The sequence below is a fragment of the Rhipicephalus sanguineus genome, chromosome 3 (assembly GCF_013339695.2).
Source record: "Rhipicephalus sanguineus isolate Rsan-2018 chromosome 3, BIME_Rsan_1.4, whole genome shotgun sequence".
NCBI classification, from domain to species: Eukaryota; Metazoa; Arthropoda; class Arachnida; order Ixodida; family Ixodidae; genus Rhipicephalus; species Rhipicephalus sanguineus.
In genome coordinates this window covers 161471404-161494202 of record NC_051178.1, presented here as the reverse complement: position 1 = coordinate 161494202, position 22799 = coordinate 161471404, and the positions used below count along the sequence as shown (strand labels likewise).

Below are 22799 nucleotides of genomic sequence, written 5' to 3'. Positions count from 1 at the left end.
ATAAGACAACGTCACTTGGCCAGTCAACCGCCTACTTATATCGCGAAGACTTTTGATGCCTATCGGCAGAAGAAAAGAATCGGAGCTAAACGTACTGCTGCTTTAAAGAGATATGAATGGGCAGCTTTCCAAAGTGCCGCATTAATAATGGAGTGTAGTTGAATCACGGAGTGTAGTTGAATCAATAAAGAGGCGTAGACGCTTGAATTTCTGTGGCAAATTAAATTATTTAATGCAGCTAATTGTAATAGGACTACATGTGTTTCTTAACGGCTCTTGGCGCGGCCGAGGGTGTAGGTGAGGGGAGCGTGGAAGGCGACTGGGTGGGCGGCTACGGCGACTGGGGACACATGGTGGAGGGCGACTGGGGCGGCGTGGATGGCAAAGGTTGGGGCGGCGTGCACAGCGTGCACAGCGACTGGGGCAGCTTGGACGGTGTGCACCACTGGGGTGGCCTTGACGACGACTGGAGCTGGCTTTACGGCAACTGGAGCTGGGGCAACCTCGGCGGCGTTGGAGATGTACTGGGCGTCAGCTGGGTTGGAGGACTTGGTTCCTGGCTCGTTGGTCTCGACCACGGCGTGGAAACCGTCGGCGTCAGCGGTGTACTTGACGGTACGGGAGATGCCGTTGGCGTCGGTGTAGCTGTAGGAGCCGACCTTGTTGTTGTTCTCGTCACCGGTCTCAGTCTGGCTGATGCGGGTGCCGAACTCGTCGGTGTTGTCGTAGCTGAAGCTGTATGGCTGTGGTGGCTGAAATGCGGCAACAGGACGTCTGTTATGATTGCTTCAAAGTAAAGAACGAATGCGAAATCTAAAGGAATCATTGGTCTGTGGAAAAGGCTGCATGATAGGTATATTCTTATGGCGCCATGTCTAAGAAAGGCAGGAACGATGACAGCACGCATTAGTTAGCGTGAAAAACGAAAACATTGATTATTACTAGCAGTCTCTCTACCCGCACATGATATGTCAGACATCCTAATTTGTGAAAACAGCTCTTATAGCGATGTACCTTCCACAGTGCTTATTTTTGAGACACCACGAATATAAAAAAAAATATTCGGAATTCCATATGCATAGATGTTGACATAAGTAAGTAATTACCACAAAATTGTTTGTTTTTCTGATTGATGGGCTTTCACACTTCTGCTCGCTATTCCTTCATCTGGTGTGAATGGCTAAATCTTTTTCAAAGAGAGATGACGTCCTATATAAAGAAACTGCATGGCTCTCGCAAGGCTTCTATAAATATACGCTGATATTGTACGCTGCTCTGAGCGAAGTTGAAAGGAAGACAACCTACTATTAAACAAGACGCCGGCATGAAAGAAAGACATGTGGCGCAATTTAGGCTATAACAGGCATGTAGTGAGATTCCAATTGTTCAGTCTTTAAAATGACCGAACTATTATTCTCCACTTGGTAGTTGAAGTATTGAAAATTGTCTTACGCCGTCCAGGCTTGGCTGCTGGGCGGCAGCGAAGGCGAGAACGCAGCACAGAAGGACCTGCAGCGTAAAGGAGAGTAACAGGCGTGAACAATGTTGAGCGTTGAACACTGGTAATGTCGCGTGCTTTTCCAAACGGGCATCCTTCGTTCAAGTGTAATCCATGAACGAAAGCGGGGATAGGAGACGGGGTACGTGCCTTGGAGAACATCTTGTCGGCAGGCTCTGGCTCCTGTTTGATGGACAATGGTTACTCTGTACCTCCCAGTCCTTATATACTCCTTGCTCCTCAAGAGTCGCAGGCTACCTGGTCTTCATTGACGCAAGATGCCAGCGCCCTCCGCCAATCAGAGCTGGGAGAGACGACATTCCACGACCACGCTCACAATACGCGCTGACGATAGCCGCAGCACTGTGAGCGCTGAGGGAAAGGGCGTCTTTCGGTCATGCAGTCAGTTGGGTACGGACGCTACCACCCTCTCCGGAGAAGCATCGCGGCCGTTAGAGTTGCTCAGCGTATGCGGAGCTTTTTTTATTTCACGACACGTAGCGCGCATCCTAATCTTGACCATCTCGAAAGAGGAGCCTGTAAATTGTATACGCTATAGTGTGACTCTCCTTCTCCTTTGTGAAAGAATTCGCCATTCCGGTAGCCACATAGAAAATCTAATTTCACAGAAAGTTGGGGGCAAACTTGTTTCAATCTCGACTTTTTATGCGCATTCATTGTCTTACTCGATTTAAATTAAGCAAGCGTGGGAGCCGCTTCCAAGTTGAGCTACCCCACTGTTCAATACGGGTTGCCAAAAAAAGAAGTAATCCTAGTCAGTGGTGTGGTTGAAATTGAAAGTAACCTATTTTTGTGCCTTTTTTTTTCCCTAAATGTGGCGCTAAGCAAAAGAGATTGGCAGATTTCAACAGCTTATTTCTGCTCTTGGTTGCATACATGGACCTCATGACCGGTTTGACCGCACCAGTGCGTGACTCTGTTCACTTAAGAGCCCGCCAATAGCCGTGCGCGCCCAGAGTCTGAGCGGGCAAAACTAAGTTATGGCACCGTGCGTTTGCCCTGGCGCTATAGAACACAAAGTCAAAGCAGATGCCCAGGGCTGTAAACAGCGGCCGTTGCATCAGACGCACGGACCTAGGAAATACTAGACGATCGTGCGTTATTCGGCGCAGTTAATCTTACGTGGCCTCGTAGAATAGCAGGAGCCCCGTAGAGAGGCCGGGCATAAAGAAGCTCTTGACAGTAAGCGATGACGCTCCGAGTCTTGCGCTAAGCTCGAGACGTTGTCGAAACCAAAGTGAAACTTCCGTTTTCGCTTCGCAATGTTCAATAAACACAACAAGAATTGTTCGGAGAGGCGCAAGCAATCTTCAGTTGTTTGTGAGAAGCTGTACTTAGAGTGGATCCTGAATATTACGAATGCAGCAGTGGACGGAAAAGAAAGGGGCGGTGGAGGGGATATCTAAGAAATGGTTTAAGAGGTTTATGAAAGCAAAATTGTGCTGTACTTTGTGTTATACTATTGCTTCTAAGTGCTGTTGAGGGAAAGTACTACGGCTAATATTTTTACAGGGCGAGAAAAGAATGGCACGGAGTTTACTTATCCTTCTCGAAGGAAGCCTTTTTGTGCAACGTCAGCGGAGTCCGGTATATTATCATCCAATTTTATTCTTTACACCGTAGTACCAGTTAAGCTTTGAAACTTATACACAGTTTTACACATAGTTTTTTACATTACCTACATTACATAGCTTACCGCAGATTGTGTTATATTTTTTCGAGCAAATGACTGCTCACCACGTTTGTTTAAATACCAACTACCATATCATAATGAAGAATGCAATAATTTGTGACTTATTACAGTAGGAAGATGATGTATACTCATATACCCATCAGAACACGCTAAAATTAAATTTACCTAAACAAGCCCCATGGTAGTGGTCGATTTTGGGTCTCTCCTAGCTGTCCTCAATTCAGCAACCAATGAATCGTTGCCTGTTAAAGAAATTGCGTATCACTACATGAAACCGAGAGCCTAAAAATGTTGCTGCCGATTGAAGTGTGGCATGTGCAATGAAATATTCGTTTTATAACCACTGAATCACTGATGATTACGTTTAGTACCGGCAGAAAAATATTGAACGACCCTGGTACAAGTTGTTCAAATTGGTGGCTCCAACGCCGGCGGCATTGATGGCTGTGCGCCGCTAATTCACGTTTGATACTGAGCGCACTAACACACACCGGCATTAGTTGGCTTTCATCCTCGTGGCCCTAAAACCGTTGCGAAATTTAATCACTTTGCTGTCATACGCCACATTTCATCATTCGCACTAAGCTTACGTGATGTGCCAAACTTCAGTGTTGAACTGTACAGACGCTTGTGCTGGTGGTCCGCCGGTGCCTAGACATCGAGGCACGCTCCGTGTTACATGAGCAAACGCGGAGTTTGTAGGAGTTCTTAAAAAGCAATTTGTATATTGCGCCAATATACAAAGGCGCTCTTAATTCCCTCGGTATTTGCATCATTGCCTTGAAGACCGATAAGCCCAGGTACCTGATGATGTTTATCTGGTGGCCCATTTGTTATTCAGTGTAAAAACCTTCTGCAATGTCCACTGTTGGGCTACAAAATGTGCCTCTTATTATAGTGTATGTAATAACTTACGATGCAAGAGTATTCAGTGTAATGCTTGATGCATTATATGCGCGGTATGAGGTCGGCGTTATGCATGCATTGAATCAGCGTCTCGTGGTATGTGCTGCTTTGCATCTAGTGATCAGACTTGCCCATTGCACTGTAGTGAAGCTGGCTTTCAGTAGGAGATAGACGCTGCGCTTGCAAGCCTGGGCAAATGAATACTAAGTTGCAGGAATATCATTATGTCATTGGAACGGGAACGTATGGACACGTTGCATAGATCTGTGAAGCACTGTACGTTGCCTGGGCAATTGGTTGCAAATATATTGGACTCCCCGACAGGAATTATTTCGGCAGCCTGTGCGGAAGATTTGGGATTGAGATTGAATGTGCGGCCGTAGTAAGATGTGGCTGTGTCACGAAAGTTGCTGTTGGCACAGTTGGTGTAATTCAATTCTCAGCAGGTAGTCATGACAAATAAAGCCGTACGTTACGCGCATTCAGGAAAAAAATAAGGGAAAGGAAGCCAGCTGCCTCAAACTGGGAGGTGGAATTTGCAATCGTTTGTCACTCCCAGGTATTTCGCTGAATGCGCGGCACCCGAAATACCGGCGGAGGCATACGGTAGTTCATGAAACGGACGAAGCCTCAAGGTTTGAGCCTCTCGCAATATGGTATACGAAAGTCTATTTTCTGTGAGAAGGCTGAATTCATTATACTAATTTATTTACAACATATACTGCAGTCGAAAGATCAACCTGGTACCACCTGAGTGGGCCCCGTGTGTTTCTTATCATATGCCAGCACGTCGGTGACCAAGAACAAGAAAGCGCCACTTATAGAACCCGTTTACCAATTCAATTAAGACGAAACATCGCATTCGTTTAACACTAAGTGAACAGGTAATTTTTTGTGTGTGACGCCTTTTTAAATGACAAAATATTCACGAAAGAGTGAAAAGCAGATGTCATTGACCACAAAAATCAGTGTGGGTTTAGCGGTGAATGTGAGTGGAATTCGTTTTTAATTTCTGAACTCCCGTTCTTGTGTAAGCATGTCATATTGTTTCGTCATTTCTTTTTGTATAAGAATTCAGGTGCCCTTGCTCTGTCGGGAAATTGGGGGTAAGCGAAGGTCGGGATGCACGTGCCTGACCTACTACTTTTCTTTCTTTCTTTCTTTCTTTCTTTCTTTCTTTCTTTCTTTCTTTCTTTCTTTCTTTCTTTCTTTCTTTCTTTCTTTCTTTCTTTCTTTCTTTCTTTCTTTCTTTCTTTCTTTCTTTCTTTCTTTCTTTCTTTCTTTCGCACTGCGTAATCGCTGCTGTTTCCTTCCTCCATGCCGTAAATTGGACCTCCATCTACGTGCTTAGCAGCGCAATGCTTCAGTTTTGCTACAGGCAACAGCGACGGTCATGTGCTCATATACAGGCAGCACTGAAATGTGCCAGTGGTTTAAATGGCAAGTCACCTCGATTAAATATCAAATTGCCATATCAGAAAAGACGCATCGCCGACAAGCCCACCATCGAGAGAGCACGAGCTATTGGAAAACGGCGCATACAAATACGCGTATGACCGGCGCACATTCGAGGGCCGCATTTGTTCGTGCTCACGGGCGCCTGGTTTTTGTCAGCGGAGCTGTTCATGAATGGCGAACCCCCGTGGAGCGTTCGCGAAAACTACTATAATTATGCTCGCGATCGCTGTCTTCGTCCTCTTCTTCATCCACTAGCTGCTTCGCTCCCCTAGCACGTGCGCCCGGCGCGCTCTCTCCCGCTTGGCCGATTTGCCCGGCGTGGGATGCAATAACTCGTATGGGTGAGCGAACGAGTAGAGAGAGAAAGATAGACTGTGATACTTAGAAGCAGCGAGAAAGAGAGAAAGAAAGAGATTTAGAGAGAACGAAAGAAATATAAAGGAACAGAAGCAAAAACTTGATAAAAAAAACAACATAGAAAGAGAAAAACGAAGAGAAACAAGCAAGACCGTCCAGCAGCGTGGGTGTGTGCCAATTGTGCGTGCCAAAGTTATAGGATCTACTCTACTCTACTACTCTACTGTTGGTTCCAGTCTTGCACACTAATGTAAATTGCGCCATTTTTTTTTGCCTAAGACCCCGAAATCTATGAGTTAAAAATGATTCGCTTAATAATTTGTTTCATATCGTTGACATTGTTTGTGAGTCGTAAAGGTTACCTATCAGTCTTATTTTCTGGCAACTTACCACCCATGTAACGTTTTTGTTATGCACTCTCTTGCTATTCTAGTGGCCTTTGCTCTCATTTGAAGCGGCCGACCATCTTTTCAAGGTACACGTTTTCGTTGCTTTTCATGGCTGCTTTTTTTAAAGAGAGAGCTAAATAAAATATTGGATTGGACTGCCTTGTCCAATCCCGTACGTCGGGGGATGGTTCACCGAGTAGTGTCGAGCAACCTGAGCAACCCGACTACAAAGATTGACCAACAGCGCCGCCAGTGGTGGTGCAGACCTTGGTGATGGCAGTCGGTCTTCGTTGTGGGAACGTGTGAAGCCGCTCAACGCACTGGCTTCTACGCGAAAAATTATTCACTAACCATCAGTGTTAAGTAAACGAGTTAAATAAAGTGTTTAAACGTGTTTCCTTGCAAGCGGAGACGTTATTAAAGGGGCTTTATTCCACCCTATAATTAATGTGCCCATGGCGTAGTGGTCAGGGCATCGGACTTATACAGCATAGGAGCCCAGGGTTCATGTTCACTCGTGGAAACATTTTTATTTATGTACATTTATTTATTTAGCAACGTCACTGTATCGGCGGGGGCCTTTCCTTACAGTCCCCGTTCGCAGCTGCGCACGTGCCTCAGTCTCCAGATCAAATCGATAGACGTTTTTTTCAAGCTGATGGTCCTACTGCCGACGCAATAAAAACAATGTTGTAAGAGTGGGGTTTTTTGTTACGTAGGGGTATGTTTGTGTTTGTTTACCAGGGAGCGGATGCTTGACCCTGGCGCTGGCAGCGAACGTTTTCGATCGCTTATCTTTTCCTTCTCTTGGCTTTTAAACAAAGAGCTCATCTGCGTAAAGGTAGATAAGCAAAAGCGCGTGAGTCGTACGTGCTCGTGGGCTTAGAAAGTCTTGCACACCATAGTTATGAGAGACGCACAGAATAGAAATCAGATTAGTGTCTCACGAGAACTTGGCTACACAAGTGACAATATTACAACTTACACCTTCAGCCTTTGATGCAAAATAGGTAGTATAATTATTTAAACTTGAAAACTCCAGCTTAAAAAAAAAACTTTAAAAATAAAGCTGTTAAGCATAGGAGAGCCAACCTGCAATGAAGGTCATTTAGTGCAATAAACTAGATGCAGCTTATTTCTTTTCATTGTTGTTTCTTATTTCTTCTCTTTCGAAATCTTTCAAATACGTATGAGCTATCATAACCTCGCTTCGAAATCTCTTTATGCATCTGTACTGCGTGTCATCGCCTCCGGTTTATTTATAACTCTTTGAAATATATTAAACGTGTGTTGACTAATCTGACAGACCGCTCGCATAATCGTAATGCGTAGGGGTGTGCAAGTAGTAAATTTTACAACCGAATGTAATACTAACCGAGTACGAATACGAATCGAATACTATTCGAATAGTTTTCGAATAGTAAGGCAATCATTTTCAAAGGAGCCTAAGAATGGTTATGTAACTAGCTTTAACGATTGAACATTACGATTACTTTTAACTGACAAAAAATAATACAATTTTATAAACTTAGGCAAGCTCGTATACAGCAGCAACTATAGCCTTATAAATAGTTTGTAACTGCAGATTGAAATACAGGAGTGGCTATAGTATTCTTGGTGCACTTTGTCAACAGCTGTTAAATAAACTGATATATAAATATCAAGCAATATTCATCAGTAAACATCATCATGATTGTCATGATGAAGATAGTGGTGTGATGACACTGTGGCTTCGGGGACACTGGAGCTTTAAGCAAAAATGCCTTCATCCTGCAATCAAGACAGCGTCAATAATCCCGTAAAACCTTTGCTGCATGCATCTTGGCAATTCGATTATTAAAAAAGAAACTTTACCCCTTTATGTTCTACCGTTTCGTTCCCTTGAGGTTTCTTCATCGATGCTTATTATTGAAAAAAATATTCGATATTTCTGATATGTAGGTACTATGCAATTCGAATACCGAATTAAATATAACGCGCTTTGATCCGTCATTGGAAATTTGCGAATATTCGCACACCCCTAGGACTCATGATCGTCCTTGTGTAGCCGCATCTTCCTGCTTTAACCATGTCTTTTCAAGAATAACTTGTTCATTGTATCGGCCGTGCAGACATTCCGCACTGCTGAGAATGCACTATTCGTGAGACCACAGAACATGTACGCCCGCCTACCATATAATATACCGTGCAAAGACAATCACTGTAAAAAAAAAGTTTGCTGACATTTGTATAACCACTATTATCTAAAAAGTCACAGTTTCGCCTGAAGGGCGAAACAATGAATGCGATAGCAAGAAAAGCGGCCCGTGATGGACGCGCCGCTACGCTGCAGAAATATCTGCCCCCGAGCAGCAACTATCACGCGAGCAGACAGCGGAAGGGCAAGCTTCTCCCTGCGCAAATGTTAGAAGCGAGCGAGCTCCGACGACTTTTAAATTCGCTCGCTGCGCTCCTCGCGCCATCTCGCTGGTAATGAAGAAACGCTTACAAGCGCCTGCCGTCTTTGAGTCCTGCCAGAGGTAAAGGGTGTGTATATAACGCTCGCCGTTAGCTTCCTGAAGGATCTGCGTTTGGTGGCGTAGTGGTTAGCGCCACACGCTGCGGAACGATAGTTCGCTGGTTCGATTCCGCGCTTCGGAAGCATTTTTCTGAACTATTTTTCTTTGGGAATTTTTGTATATATATACATACGGTGCATGACGACGACGACGGGAACGGCAAAACCCAGCCGAGAGTGTCCATATAATTGCTATCGCAATAAAATCTTCTATTGAGAAGACACCGTCTCCGGATCCTTGTCGTGAACATGATATGATCAAAGCTCTCATGAAATTTTTGCACGAGCGCAGGCTGAATATGAAACTGTGCAGAGTGCTTGGCTATTCAAGTCCCCCCCCCCCCCCCATCCTCATCCTGACTGCTAACGCCGCCTCTCTATCCCTCTTTCTTTGTTTTTCACATGTTCGCCTTCTCCAACACAGAGGTGAAAGTCAGAACTTTGATTCAGGCTGGTCTTTAAGCGTTTGTACAACAACAACAAAAAAATGTCTTCTTCCCTTTGTTCGAGGTGAAAAGAAATCAAGAATTTTGTTCTTGCGCTTCCAGAAAAATACATCCTTCGCTTGAGGCGTTACCGCACCAGTCGACCTCGAGAAGGCCATTGCTTTGGACGAGAACGTACAGCCATGTCGCAATGCTAAACACGACAGGTTTGCAGAGGCACCGCCTACATATTCTGGCACGCACTGAGATCCATGAACTGAATGTAATCTGGTACTGAGAGCCTGCTTAAGTTTTCCTTAAGCGAGGAATTTTCTTATGCGGCATTTCGCACAAATAAGAAGTCGAAGTACTGAAGTCGAGGCGTTTAACTTGTCCAGCGATAGTGGCATGCGTGGTCGTCCACTAAACAAGAGGAAAGTAATTGGTAGGGCAGCGGGGCTTTTCGCAGTGCTCTCAGTCATCAAAATCAACAAGAATATGGTTTCCATGAGGTGAAGCAGAAGCGGCTATCTGGGCGTCAATTTGTATAAAAAAGCATCAGTATTTATATATTGCAGTATTCGTGTAACCTGTCACCGTATAATTAATTTCCTTGGTGAGGTAATACAAAACCGTTATATATTCGCATGCTTAAAGATTATGGTCTCTGGAGGGAGGAAAATAAAACGCAGTAGTTTTGAAATTATATATGTAACATCAATATTTATTCTAGCAGAAGCAGCAACAACGGCATATATTCTCTGATAAACCAATGATACACATCTACATGTAAGTAACAAGACTCGAGAGAGACTAGATGTCGACTTTCCGAGCCGAGAAAGACTTATAGCAGAAGTTCGGGAACGTTTCGTCCTTAAGTATTGAGCCAATTCATAGAGTAATTGATTTCTGCTGGCCTGTAGCCTATTCGCTTTGCTGTCGATGGCTGATCATTGTCGCGTACTTCTTAAGCGCTCTTCGCATAGGTGAAAGGAGCTGGGTGGACGACAGTGACTGGAGACACCTGGTGGGCGTAGGTGAGTGGAGCTCCGGCCACGGCGTACTGAGCTGGGTGCAAGGCGTACTGAGCTGGGTGCACAGCGTGCACGGCAACAGGGGTGGCGTGAACGACAGGGGTGGCGTGCACGGCGACGGTGGCTGGGGCGGCCTGCACGACGACGGGCTTCACAGCGGTGACGACGGGCTTGGCGACGATGGCGGCAGCTGGGGCTGGGGCGACCTCGACGGCGCTAGAGCTGTACAGGGCATCGGCTGGGTTGGAGGTCTTGGTTCCTGGCTCGTTAGTCTCAACGGTGGCGTGGAAACCCTCAGCATCAGCGGTGTACTTGACAGTACGGGCGATGCCGTTGGCGTCAGTGTAGCTGTAGGAGCCGACCTTGTTGTTGTTGGCGTCACCGGACTCCTCGCGGGTCAGGCGGGTGCCGAACTCGTCGGTGCTGTCGTAGCTGAAGCTGTATGGCTGTGGTGGCTGCGTGAAACAAGCGTAGTTGCCCCGGCTTAGTATGTGTTGACATCATTTTAAATGAGCCAATGTTTAAGTATACGAAATCGCACTCTAAAGATGTCAGCCTAGTGCTAGATTTCACTTAACCCTGTCTCTGTGACACTTAAACAAGGCTGGAGTCTGAAGTGTCTCACGTCTCCTAATCTCCGTTATGGACAAGGCGTTAAAGAAAAATTTGGGTATTTGCTTATTCTGCTACACTATGTTTGGCAAAAAACAATTGAGCATAATGAAATGCTGTTAACACAAACAGTGTACCATAATCCTAGGCCTGGTCGTTCATCTATACTGCCTCTTTCAATCTCTTATCTGCGTACCCCCTTTCCCCTTCCCATGTGCAGGGTAGCAAACCGGAGACTGCTTCTGGTTAACCGCCCTGTCTTTCCTTTCTCCCTCTTCTCTCTCTCTCTCTCTTATCTGCATCTCAGCATTATTCATCTGATGACGAGCTTTGAGCATTGTGAAATCTGCACTTGTCAGAAGATAAGGGTTTACAGCTTAATATCTGGGATGAAAGATTATTAATTGATATACAAGTGCGGAAACTACGGCAGAGTAACTATTGTAGAAATGGTAACAGCTTACGTAATCCTCAAGAGGAGCCGAAGCGGCGACGGCGACGAAGCAGAAGAAGGCGACCTGAAAGAGAAAGCACCCCACGAATAAGAAACCAGCAGCCGGCAGACGCGAAGCTTTAAGCCTCGGATCTAGATAGAAGATGTATCCACAGCACCTTGGCGAACATGGTAGTTGATGTAGCTGCGCTGTTCCTGAGGATCAGAACTGACTGACTTTTCTCGGCAAAGTGGCCGAGCTTTTATACCCCCGTAAAGCGCATTCCCAAACTGCTGAAGACAGGGACGTGATCTGCTACTAAAAGAAGATGATGAGAAAATAACAAACTGATGCTTTGCTCTGTGCTTCGAAGCAAAACACGGCGCACGCGACGAGTGTCTGAGAGAGAGGGCGTGGCAAAGACCTTCCACAAGGCCGTCGCATGCGAGACTTCAAAACGTCGCTGACTCTTGATCGAACTACTTTAGCCCTCCCCATAGAACCTGCACTCCTGGTTGCTTGTAACATGGGGGAATGCTTAAATAAACAAAATAGAAACAACGTAGGAATGCAGGTCCATACCGCCGAAGCTTGCGCGTTGATGCGAAGTGCTGGGTGAAAATTATCTTTTCTTAAATCAGCCTCCGTAAAACCCGGTTTCTGAACGAAGTGCATTCCTGGCTAATATTGCATATATTTTTCAGTAGCCTTATAGGTTGATATGAGCTGATATGGCGTAGTTGGGATTTGTAGCAAAGAGCAAACAAGATTTAAAAGAAACACGATAGGGAAAAAATACACTGATTATACAGTATAAATGCTCCAGCTTGTATGACGTGAGAGAAGACAAATAATAATGTCTTTATTTTCACTGAAAAGATGCACGAAATTTTAGAGAGAACATCTGGATCCGTAGCCGATATGGCTAGTTATGAACCAGTTAGAAAGAAGGCCTGCGTCACAGCATTAACAAGCGAGTACTATATTAACCTAAAAAAATTAGTCATTTCCCACGCACCGTGGATATCGATGTTATGCGAAGCATGCAGCGGGATAGGGACAGTCGCGTAATTTTTACATTGAGCGAGGCGTTACGAAATAACTCTAAATATATGTCCAAATGGTACACGCACGCACATATGTTGAAGACTCACACATGTGTTATATAACCAGTTGTTTGCAGTTGCATAACGATACCAACAGCAACATGGGTATTAACAACACCAGACGCGGTAAGCTGATATGTAGTGCCCATAGTTCTGCGTTGTGATGGAGAACGCACGCACGTTTCACGAACCCCTGTGCATGTGTGGAAGGGATTCTTGAGAGTTTTCAGGTAGATGACGGTGAGCGGAATGTCTTTGTTATTTTAATTCGTGTGCGCAACGCAGGCTTCTCTGTGCGTGTTCTGGTCTGGCGGCCGGCGAACTGCGATACGGCCAGCGTCAAAGTTGCGCATCGCCTTGCTCTTATATGTGCGCACGCCGCCTCACCTGCAATGAAACCGCTTGCTGTGGGCCACATAGTGGGCTCATCGCTGCAGGTTTCAGAAAGTGCTAACACGGCAGTTTCTGTGCGCAGATCGTCTTGAGGTCGTGCACGTACGCGTGCTTAGAATGTACGTTGAAAGCGGCGAGCGTTAGGTGATTGTTGTGGCTGTGGCATCGAATGATGGAGGTAGTCCGGTACAAGACAATGTCTAGAGGCCTGTTTCCTAGCTAGCCGGGTCATGTCGTCGCCAAACTGTCTGTTGATAAAGCCGGTGACATGTCGGAACCTGAAGTCACGTTTTGCGTTGGAGAGGTATAGGCCGTCGAGGCTGGTAGCCCTGGAAATTGCTGCGTAGCCCACTTCAGTGTTTGGCTCTTACCGTATCCGTAGAGTACCTTGGCATTTGTGGCCCTTTGTGACATATATAGTTGCGGGTTTTGCTTTCGAAATGAAAAACTGTATCCTGTTACAAGATATTTTTCTGGTTGTGATTGTTCGCATTACCACGGGCATCCATTTCAATTCTATTGAGCTGCGTGCGGTAGTGATGTGCTTCGTCCTGGCTGGGACGACAATGCCTACCATGCAGATTGGAAATTCAAGCCACAGTCGCAAGAGGTTGCCGTGTTCGTCACGCTCGATGTATCACGACGTGCCCGTGTGTCCATTAACGAGGCCGTAGCTTACTTCGATCATGGCAGTGATCATGCACGCCTTGCCGATACTCAGGCAAATTGAGGCTGACCGGCTACCCATGCATCGCCTTTGTTCATCTTGGCCACCTGGTCAGGGAATCCCTGTGTATCTGCTCGTTCTTATGGTCAGTCACGCTACGGCATGCGGCATGACATATGTTGCCCGCAGCGTCGAGGCAACGTGCGTTATAGCGGTCGACGTCCGCATTGCTGTAGTATAGCTGTATGCCATCAGGGCACTTGGCTGCGGCTTCTTCAGGTGTCACAAAGCAGCTCTCACTCAATGTGACGTCATACTCGGTGAGCATGAGGCCATCGCCCAGCCTCATAAAAAATGGAGAACAATGCGTCATTCTGGCAGACCACGCGGACGAGTGGATGGAAGTCGAGTGTCTGCCAGGGAAGTTCTGCCTTCAGCTCCCTCACTTGCGTTGCGTTTCAATGCGTATGTTCGCGGTGACTGTGTTCGTTGAGACTGTGAATCACCAGTGGCACATACCAGCGTAGGATGAACTGTGGTATACGGGTATAAGCCACACGTGACTGATATCAGAACGTACTCGACATGTGTTTTGCGTTATTCATGTCATGACCAGTGAATACTGTTCGTCATGCACTGATCCCCTGCTATGCCAATTCTGGTATATTACAAGTTATGGAGACAACCAGGAAAGCGCCCAGACGTAGGCGGCTAGATAGATAGATAGATAGATAGATAGATAGATAGATAGATAGATAGATAGATAGATAGATAGATAGATAGATAGATAGATAGATAGATAGATAGATAGATAGATAGATAGATAGATAGATAGATAGATAGATAGATAGATAGATAGATAGATAGATAGATAGATAGATAGATAGATAGATAGATAGATAGATAGATAGATAGATAGAAACGGCCAAAGTGCGTGAGGTTCGCTAAGAAATACTTCGCATTTAAAATGCAATCGCAAATCCCATTCACTTTGTCAAATGCACTCATATTCGAAAAAGAAAAATACGGAATCAATGTGACATGCATACGCAGTAGTCTTTTGCAAATAGCATAGTAATAATGTGACTGGCAGCTCCCCGAAAGAAAGGGTTCGTGAGTGACTGTAGAATACATTGCATTTTAATCAGAGTAAGAATAATGTTCCAGATTTTTGCGCTCGCAAATGACATTGTTTGATGGCCGTGGACATTGTGGACTATCGGTCGGTTAAGTCTTAATTGTTGCGTTTGTCGAGTGTGATATCTGTGGTTTTGATAAAACGGATGTTCTCCATCAACTACATTGAGATCCATCGTCGATATACATCCGTTATTCGTCTTTTAAATTCTTTGTATGTTCCTGTGCGCTCAAAAACGAATGTTCCGAACTTAATTTCAGAAGGGATCACCCTGCACATGTGTCGCCGCTACTTCGTTCTTCACAACCATTTTATGCCCGCCATGGCCAAAATTTGTGCCCGTACCTAATGCATTGACACAACTAAGTGGTTGGCCCGTACCGCTGTCATAAATGGATAATGAATGACAAAACAGAAGAGCAAGCGCCAGCTTCAGTGTGTTGTTATCGCACATTTTGTGACGATTGCTTATCACGAAGACAAACACATTCAAGAAGCATTTTGCTAGGCTGAGAAACATTCGATACCTGCTGACATAAATGCTAAGAAAAAGACACCCTCAGTAGATTCTTGAAGATGTAGCTGAAACTTCTATTAAATCACAATTTTTACCAAAATCTTATGGAAACGGCAGTACAAAAGACCAATTATGCTTACACCAAATACTTGTTTATCATTTTTTCGTTTAATTATGTCTATGTTTCGATTGTATACGTAAGAAATTTCGCAACAGGCACGCGGGTTTATTAAAAACACATGAAATTCATTGATAAATTGGTGGGTAACTAAGAAAAGTTCTGTAGTGTTCTACAGTCGTTTAAATCCTGAGAATAAATACACCGACTGCACCCAGAGAACGGCGGGGCGCTTGTCAATCACCAATGTAAGGGTGTTTTGCAAGCTGGTTTCCTTTCAAAACGTAAGTACCTTTTTCAGTGCTAATGTAAAAAAAAAACCAAAAAACACACGCATATCGAAAACTAAAGATTCTTCGTTCCTGCCTACAATACGACCTTTGGCTAAGCAGCTACGCCAGAATTTATGGTGAAATTTGGGATGACATTGAAGATTGCGACTTCAAACTAGCGGCCCGAACATGTGCCTTTATAGGAGCACCAACCATCTCAAAAACACGCGAAATGGGATGGATGTCACAGAAATGAGCAAATGTGGTTGATCGGAACGTCTACACAAATTCTCTCTGGTTGAGACAGTGATGACTGTGGTTGGAGCTTGCATTTTTTCATAGGTTGTAACGAATAATAGTCGGTTAGACGGGCTAAAGCTATTGCGGAAACGTGACGAAGGGATAAGGGCAGGACCGAGAAATCAAAACATAACACGGAGCTGAAATTCCGCTCGGTGTCATTTTATATTATGTGTGGTCGCACTTAGATGACAAAGTGAAAAGAAAAAAAGAAGACATAAACGCTTGCTTACTTGATACAGATGCATGTTCAAGAATTCTATGTGTTAAACGTAATTTGCAGTTTCCACTGCTGTGTGCCTCTAAATCAGATTATAACAAACGAAGGGGAATGAATCAAGGGCTCGTTTTTTGTAAGACACAACCTGATGAAACCAACATACAATGAAACCAGGAAAGATGCACGGGAGATTATTTTTAGGGTTTAACTGTAGTGTGGAAAAAAATATAACATAAATGGAAAGGAACTAAGTGGCCTAAAAAGCAAGTTGGCCGTCGGTGGGTACCAAAATCTAGAACCTTTGGATAACGCGTCCGATTCTCCACCAATTGAGCTAAGGCGGTGGTCGCTTTCCCGTCCGCTTTACTGGGTATTTTCATGCATATAATAGTATTCGCCAGCGCCACTCGTAGCCGTGACAACGAGCGTGAAAAATTTTTTTTCCAGCTGCCTTCACGTAGCACGTGTCGGTTATGCTTTTGACACGGTATTAGGTTATTGTTTTGACATAAAATTTCGCAGCAGATAACTTAATGCAATATACACAGCTCATCAATGCCACTAAATTTGTTGGTGATGAGATGTCGTGCAGCTCATATCTGAAGATTGAGGTGCAAATGCCTTAGGTAAAGCTGTGTGTCAGTCTCCTTTTCTTACAAACCATTTGACTGTTTTTTCTACAACCCGTATTACGTTGTGAGATAAAAATACAGAAAATTGCCGCGAGCGCCGTAAATGGTGGTGGTGGGGAACACTTTATTACGCCCAAAAAGACGGGACCAGTACGAGAACCTCAGTCAGCGGTGCTCTCGTTCGTTTCCTTTTCAGACGATGTCAGCAAACCAAAGGAAGTCTTAATATCGAAAATAAGTATATACTGGATACCGCAGAAGGAAATTTACTTACGAACAAAAAATATCAATGATGGTAGCAACCGAAGAAGAAGGGTGGTACCATCACTGCTAGTCCTAAGCATGAAATATTCGAAGCATGTGATACGGAAATGGGACGTAACATTCGTTATTAGGAAATGATCATGGCGAGATGAAATTTTATCGCAGTCAATCACGAGTTTATATTTGAAATGTAAAAACTGTTATAAAAGTTATGAAACGAACGTAAGCGAGCCAATTAAGTTGCTAACAAAGGCCTGAGAAGTTAAGAGTAACCTTCAGTGGAGAAAAAGTACACTGGTATGGTATGCTATGAAACACTTTATTGAGGTCCTGCAAAGCGTATATCAACACGCATCGGGCCGCTCCCTTGTAGGGACCGGAAGGCCAAGTCACAACTGCATCGTGGGCCTGCAGGACCGCCCAGAGTTCGTGGGCCAGAAGAGGGCTGAATAAGGTCGCATCCTACATGGATGAGTTTTTCTAGATTGTTGAGTGTAACCGTGCACACCTCCAGAGAATCTGATCTAACGTGCATATTGCTCCGCATGACGGAAAACAATTGTCGGTATAAGTATCTGGATAGATCGCGTGTCATAAACGCTGGTTAGGATAAGTATTCGTTTGGAAAAGCTGAAGTGTGAGGACCTGGGCTCTGTTGAGCCGCGGTTGAGAAAGAGAATAAGGTCTGCGTGCAAGGTAAAAGTGTTTTTAATCCTCGTTGCAGCTAGAGGGAGTCTCCTTATTTTCAGTTTAGTCGTGTCCAAGCTGTCCTGGAGTTGCGTGGTGGCACGTAAAAATTCTAAAGTGTGAAGCGAGAAGCCCAGTTTAGGGCTCCTTCACGAGTGTAACTTAAGGTTACTTTAGTAGTAACCGAGATAGGAGACATGTACTCAAATGTACATTGGACAGAGGGCTTGCATAGCGTAAGTCTACGTTAAGGAGTGTCAAAAACGGTTTTCAGATGCAAAAAAGGCCGATATGCTGGCAGGCGTCTAGCGTTATTAGATATGCAATTTACATACGCATTGCAACGGGTAAACAAACACCTAAATATATTTTTTTCGGAACGCACATTGCGGCGCACTGTATCATTTGATCTACAAAAAAGGTTGGCAGGCAGGCTGGGAATACGGGGTGCCCGCATTACTTCAATATATATAATATTTAATTTCATGAGCAAGTGTGAAGCATTTAGGTAGTTATTATCTCTATAGAGGAGAGCACGAACAGGGCAATACACGAAGGCTCTGTTTCACTTGTCGTATTGATAAGATACGTCAATATGAAAGATCCATTACATGAAGCTTAACGTATAATGAAATATTTTCACTACGTCCTACGTCCATACGTCCTGCATAGTGACATGCTGATATCAGCTTCAGCAACCAAGTGCACAAGATTGCGAATAAAATCGTGTTTATTTAAAATGTCTTTGTCAACGGGAACACGTGATAAACTTCTTCCTTAAATATTAACAGTGCAAAACAGGAGAACCTAATGGAGAGAGTCTTCCCGAAAGAGTATGTGCAGTATTTGCTCAGCCGTGATGGAAGATGGGCTGCCGCAGCCTCCAGCAGAAGCCACGCGTGCGTGCGTGATCGTATTATTCGTCGTTTCCGTGTTCTGTATTCGTGTATGAAGACGGTTTGCTTAAGCCTTGGCCGTGCCGATGGTGAAGGGAGCTGGGTGGACCAGGGTCAAGGGGGCGACGTGGTGACCAGTGGCGTAGGTAACGGGTGCAGCGTGCACGGCGTACTGAGCTGGGTGCACAGCGTGCACGGCGAACTGAGCTGGGTGCACGGCCTGAACGGCGTGAACGGTGACTGGAGCTGGGGCGGCCTGAACGACCACGGGCTTCACGGCGGCGACAATAGGCTTAGCGACGACAGGGGCAGCTGGGGCTGGGGCGACCTCAACGGCGGCGGAGGTGTACAGGGCATCGGCTGGGTTCGAGCTCTTGGTTCCTGGCTCGTTGGTCTCGACGGTGGCGTGGAAACCCTCGGCATCGGCGGTGTACCTGACGGTACGGGAGATGCCGTTGGCGTCGGTGTAGCTGTAGGAGCCGACCTTGTTGTTGGCGGCGTCACCGGACTCCTCGCGGGTCAGGCGGGTTCCGAACTCGTCGGTGGTGTCATAGCTGAAGCTGTATGGCTGTGGTGGCTGCACGGAGTAAAAAGAGCAGGATTATAACTCTTAATGTTTCAACACTCCTCTGTTTTTTTCCTCTGTTCGAGCAGACTGAAAGCACTATCTCGGAATGGAAAATTTATGCATAGTACTAAATCAGGTTCGCCCACTAGGATGCTCTTTTCAAGAGCGATTCAGTTTGGCATGACTGTAAGATATCAGACAATTTAGCGGATCTGTAGGGGGTATTCAAAGCTGCACTTTCATTGGTCGCTGAGAACGATGGCATCATTAAATTGTTGCTGGGACAAACATAAGTTTATATCTGAAACGTCGAGTGCTTCGCGTTTCTGCCATGATAAGAATCTACCAGTACGCTTGTTTAATCATTGGTTGTGCCTTGACTATCTCGTCGATACATATTTCGGAATATTAAAACTTAAGAAGAATCCGAATGTTCCTCAGCAACGATGCCCTCGTACGTGTTGTCCTTTTTTGAGTAAGTAAATATGAGGCATATTTAGACATTTTTAGGAACGCATGTAGACAGTTATACGCTACTTTAGTGCCTTTCTAGAGGCCGAGGGGCAGTGTAGTTCGCTACTTTCCGGTGTGAAACCAATCTTGCCGCATGACAATATCGCTAGGAATGCTTTACAGGAGTCCGACGACATCAAATGGTTGCAGTTCTTACGGCCGTCAAAAATCAAATTATATTTTGAGCTTTTAAGTGCCACTTAACCCAAGGTTGAAATTGCATTTTCTTGAGGCGAATGGACTGGCAACTAGCTCAACAAGCTGTTCTTCTAAAATCAGGCTCCCAGAATTTGCACTGAAGCTAACGTAGACATTCAGCGAAAACTCACGTATTCCTCAACGGGAGCAGAGGCAGCGACGGCCAGAAGGCAGCAGAGAAGGACCTGCAATGCACGATTCCAGAAAAATTAAATGCGTAAGCCCCTCGTCACCATCTATACCGGTCAAGTAGAGAACGGCACAAATGTTACAGAGACGAGCTACACCGCACCTTGGTGTACATGGTAGTTCGTTGAAGGGGTAGTGTTCCTCTTGTCGAGATGAAAGTAAGACTGGGCCTTCGCAGTCAGCGCTGATGCTTTTATACGATTCCTAAAATCAATTAGTGCGATAATTCGAGGAGTATTGAAAGGGGCCAGCTATTATTGGAGAATACATTCAGGAACGGTGGAATTACCTGTATCATAAGGGTGAGACCGGACGCAATGCGATACTGAACCTCCTCTCCTGTTTTGCAAAGGCGGCGGACGTGAGTTGCTTTGCAAGGTCGCTGGATGTCAGTGACTCTTCCTCATTACAGCGATGAGGACTGTGTTATTTGATGTATAAAAGAGGTTGGCAAGCAGACTGGGAATAGGAGATGCACTGATAACATTCCTTCAAACATTTAGCTTTATTCATCGAGTAAATTTGCGACGGTATTTTCTTGTCCAAGCATGCCTATGAAGCCATTTAGTTGCACTAGAAAGTGTGAAGCCAATTTTTGTATAGCTGGATATAAAGGAGTAGAGAGGAATTTGACAGCTTTTTTTACTATTCGAGGCACTGGTTACCAAGAGAAGTGAGAAATGAAACATCCTACGTGAGTAAAATCCGTTGGGAGAGTAGTTAGCACGAAATTTAAATTGATATAATATGGCGTGGAGCATAGTGCACACGTAGAAGTAGGCAGGACGAGCGCAGGACTGTCCACTTCTTTTACTTATGTTCCGTCCTTCAAGCAGCTTCACCTCACGTTTAATCTTACATGATCGAATGGATAGTCAGGGCCCGTATTCACAAAAGAACTCCTAAGCTATTATTATTCTTAATAGAAAATCGCGCGAAATGTTAGTGAGCGCTGGGCAGTATCGAAGACACACGTATCTTAGATGCTATGTGAAATATTTTTTGGATTTCTTGCATCTCTATCGCGATCCGTCTCGCAAGACGGGTATCAGTATCTGTATTTGCGATGTATGAAGCAAGGCATCGTGTGTCTTAAGGTACAATATAGTGCTACCGCAACTTCACCGTGCGAAACAAAAAAGAGAAACCGCAGCTTGCGTTAGTGGAGCAATACTGGAACCACCAGCGGAGTTATTGTTCAAGCTATTTTTTCAGAAATTTTTACTGGTGATGCGAAACTTTTGCTAGAAATGCTGTTTTTGCTGGTAGAACAAAGTATGATTAAGATTGGCTATCATTCTCTGGTTTCAGTCGGTTCCCCACATTACGCACGTGTCACGGGGTTTTGGCGAGAACATGTCACGTGACTAGGTGTTACGCGATGTTACGTTATTTTGACTCACGTGACCAGTTGTTACGTGGTTTATGGCGGGAACATGGGTCGTGACTAGTTGTTACGGGATGTAGCTTGATCGAAGTCATGTGGCTAGCTGTTACGTGATGTATGCACCTTAGTCACGGGACTAGTTGTTGCGCTGCTACGTGATTTTAGTCACGTGACTAGTTTTAACGTGATTTTAGACACGGGGCTAGGTGTTACGCGGTGTTACGTGATTTCAGTCACGTGACTAGCTGTTACGAGATTCTAGTCACGTGAGTAGTTGTTACATGGTTTATGGCGAGAACATGTCACGTGTCTAACGCTTACGTCATGTCACGAGGTCTTAGTGAAGTGACTAGTTACGCGATGTTACGTGAATTTTAATCCCTTGAGTAGATGTTACGAGATGACACGCGATTTTGGTCGCCTGGCCAAATTTTTCGTGGTTTTATTCACCTCACTAGACGTTACGTGATGTTACGTGATTTTTAGTGACGTGAGTAGTTGTTACGTGACGTATCATGATTTTAACAGGTGACTGCTTGTTACGGAATGTTACGGGATTTTAATAACGTAACATACTCTCCTGTCATAGTTATTGCATTGCAGGGCCGGAAAATTTGGCGCACGTGCTGTGGGAACGAAGCAGAAGATGAGATGTGGGAGCAGAAGCAGAAGAGGAGGAGCGAGCGCGCGCCGGTTCCTTTCTGTTCGGACCACGCGGCGCAACGAAAAGTTTAACAGCTCTGCTGTTAATACAGTATATGAAAGCTGAACTGCGCTTCGGAAGCTGATGCTGCTGCCACTAAGCCACCTGAATAAAGCTAAAGGCAGCGACATTCTTTTATCCTTACGGCAGAATCCTGCAGTAAGGGCAGGTGATCATGTTTGCCGCCCCTGATAGTGGAGCGGAATCACGTGGCGGCGCTTGCGCGTTCTCGACAAAAAGAAATGCACGATTGTCTACGCGCAGCCAACCTTTTGCTATAACAGCGAACCTGTTTAGGAAACTGATCCCTGTGAGTCGATCGCCGAAAACTATCATCCTAACGGGTATGTGCCACTGTGCGGCTTCTTGAGAGCGAGTACAGAGAGGGAGAGAGAAGAAAACAAAGAGAGAAACAAAGAGAGAGACGGAAAGAAAGTTAAAAAGAAAGAGAAATAGAAATTTTCTTGCGAAAAAAGTTGTTCACTAGGCGGGATTCGAACCCGCGTACCCTCGAACCGAAGGGGAGCGTCCTGACCACTCGGCTATCCAGGAACGCAACCTGAGCATAGCTTAGCCTTGTATCGTATAGTGTAGCAAGGGGGCGGGAAAGTGAAGTCGGCGTGAGGAAGAGGTATGTGAGGGAGATG

At 45.1% G+C, this 22799-nt stretch overlaps 2 protein-coding genes across 2 annotated transcripts; both read right to left on the bottom strand.

The window, feature by feature from the left end:
- Window positions 1-218: 218 nt before the first annotated feature.
- Window positions 219-1691, bottom strand: LOC125756163 (cuticle protein 16.8-like). Its single transcript, XM_037655029.2, has 3 exons — window positions 1649-1691; window positions 1453-1509; window positions 219-752 (listed from the first exon to the last, which is right to left on the bottom strand). Exons 1-3 carry the CDS (start codon window positions 1658-1660, stop codon window positions 267-269), a joined length of 555 nt encoding a protein of 184 aa, XP_037510957.1. The 5' UTR covers window positions 1661-1691; the 3' UTR covers window positions 219-266.
- A 16966-nt stretch (window positions 1692-18657) lies between these two features.
- On the bottom strand, window positions 18658-20188 carry LOC119387596 (cuticle protein 16.8). Its single transcript, XM_037655028.2, has 3 exons — window positions 20166-20188; window positions 20005-20058; window positions 18658-19171 (listed from the first exon to the last, which is right to left on the bottom strand). Exons 1-3 carry the CDS (start codon window positions 20175-20177, stop codon window positions 18662-18664), a joined length of 576 nt encoding a protein of 191 aa, XP_037510956.1. The 5' UTR covers window positions 20178-20188; the 3' UTR covers window positions 18658-18661.
- Between the last annotated feature and the right edge of the window lie 2611 nt (window positions 20189-22799).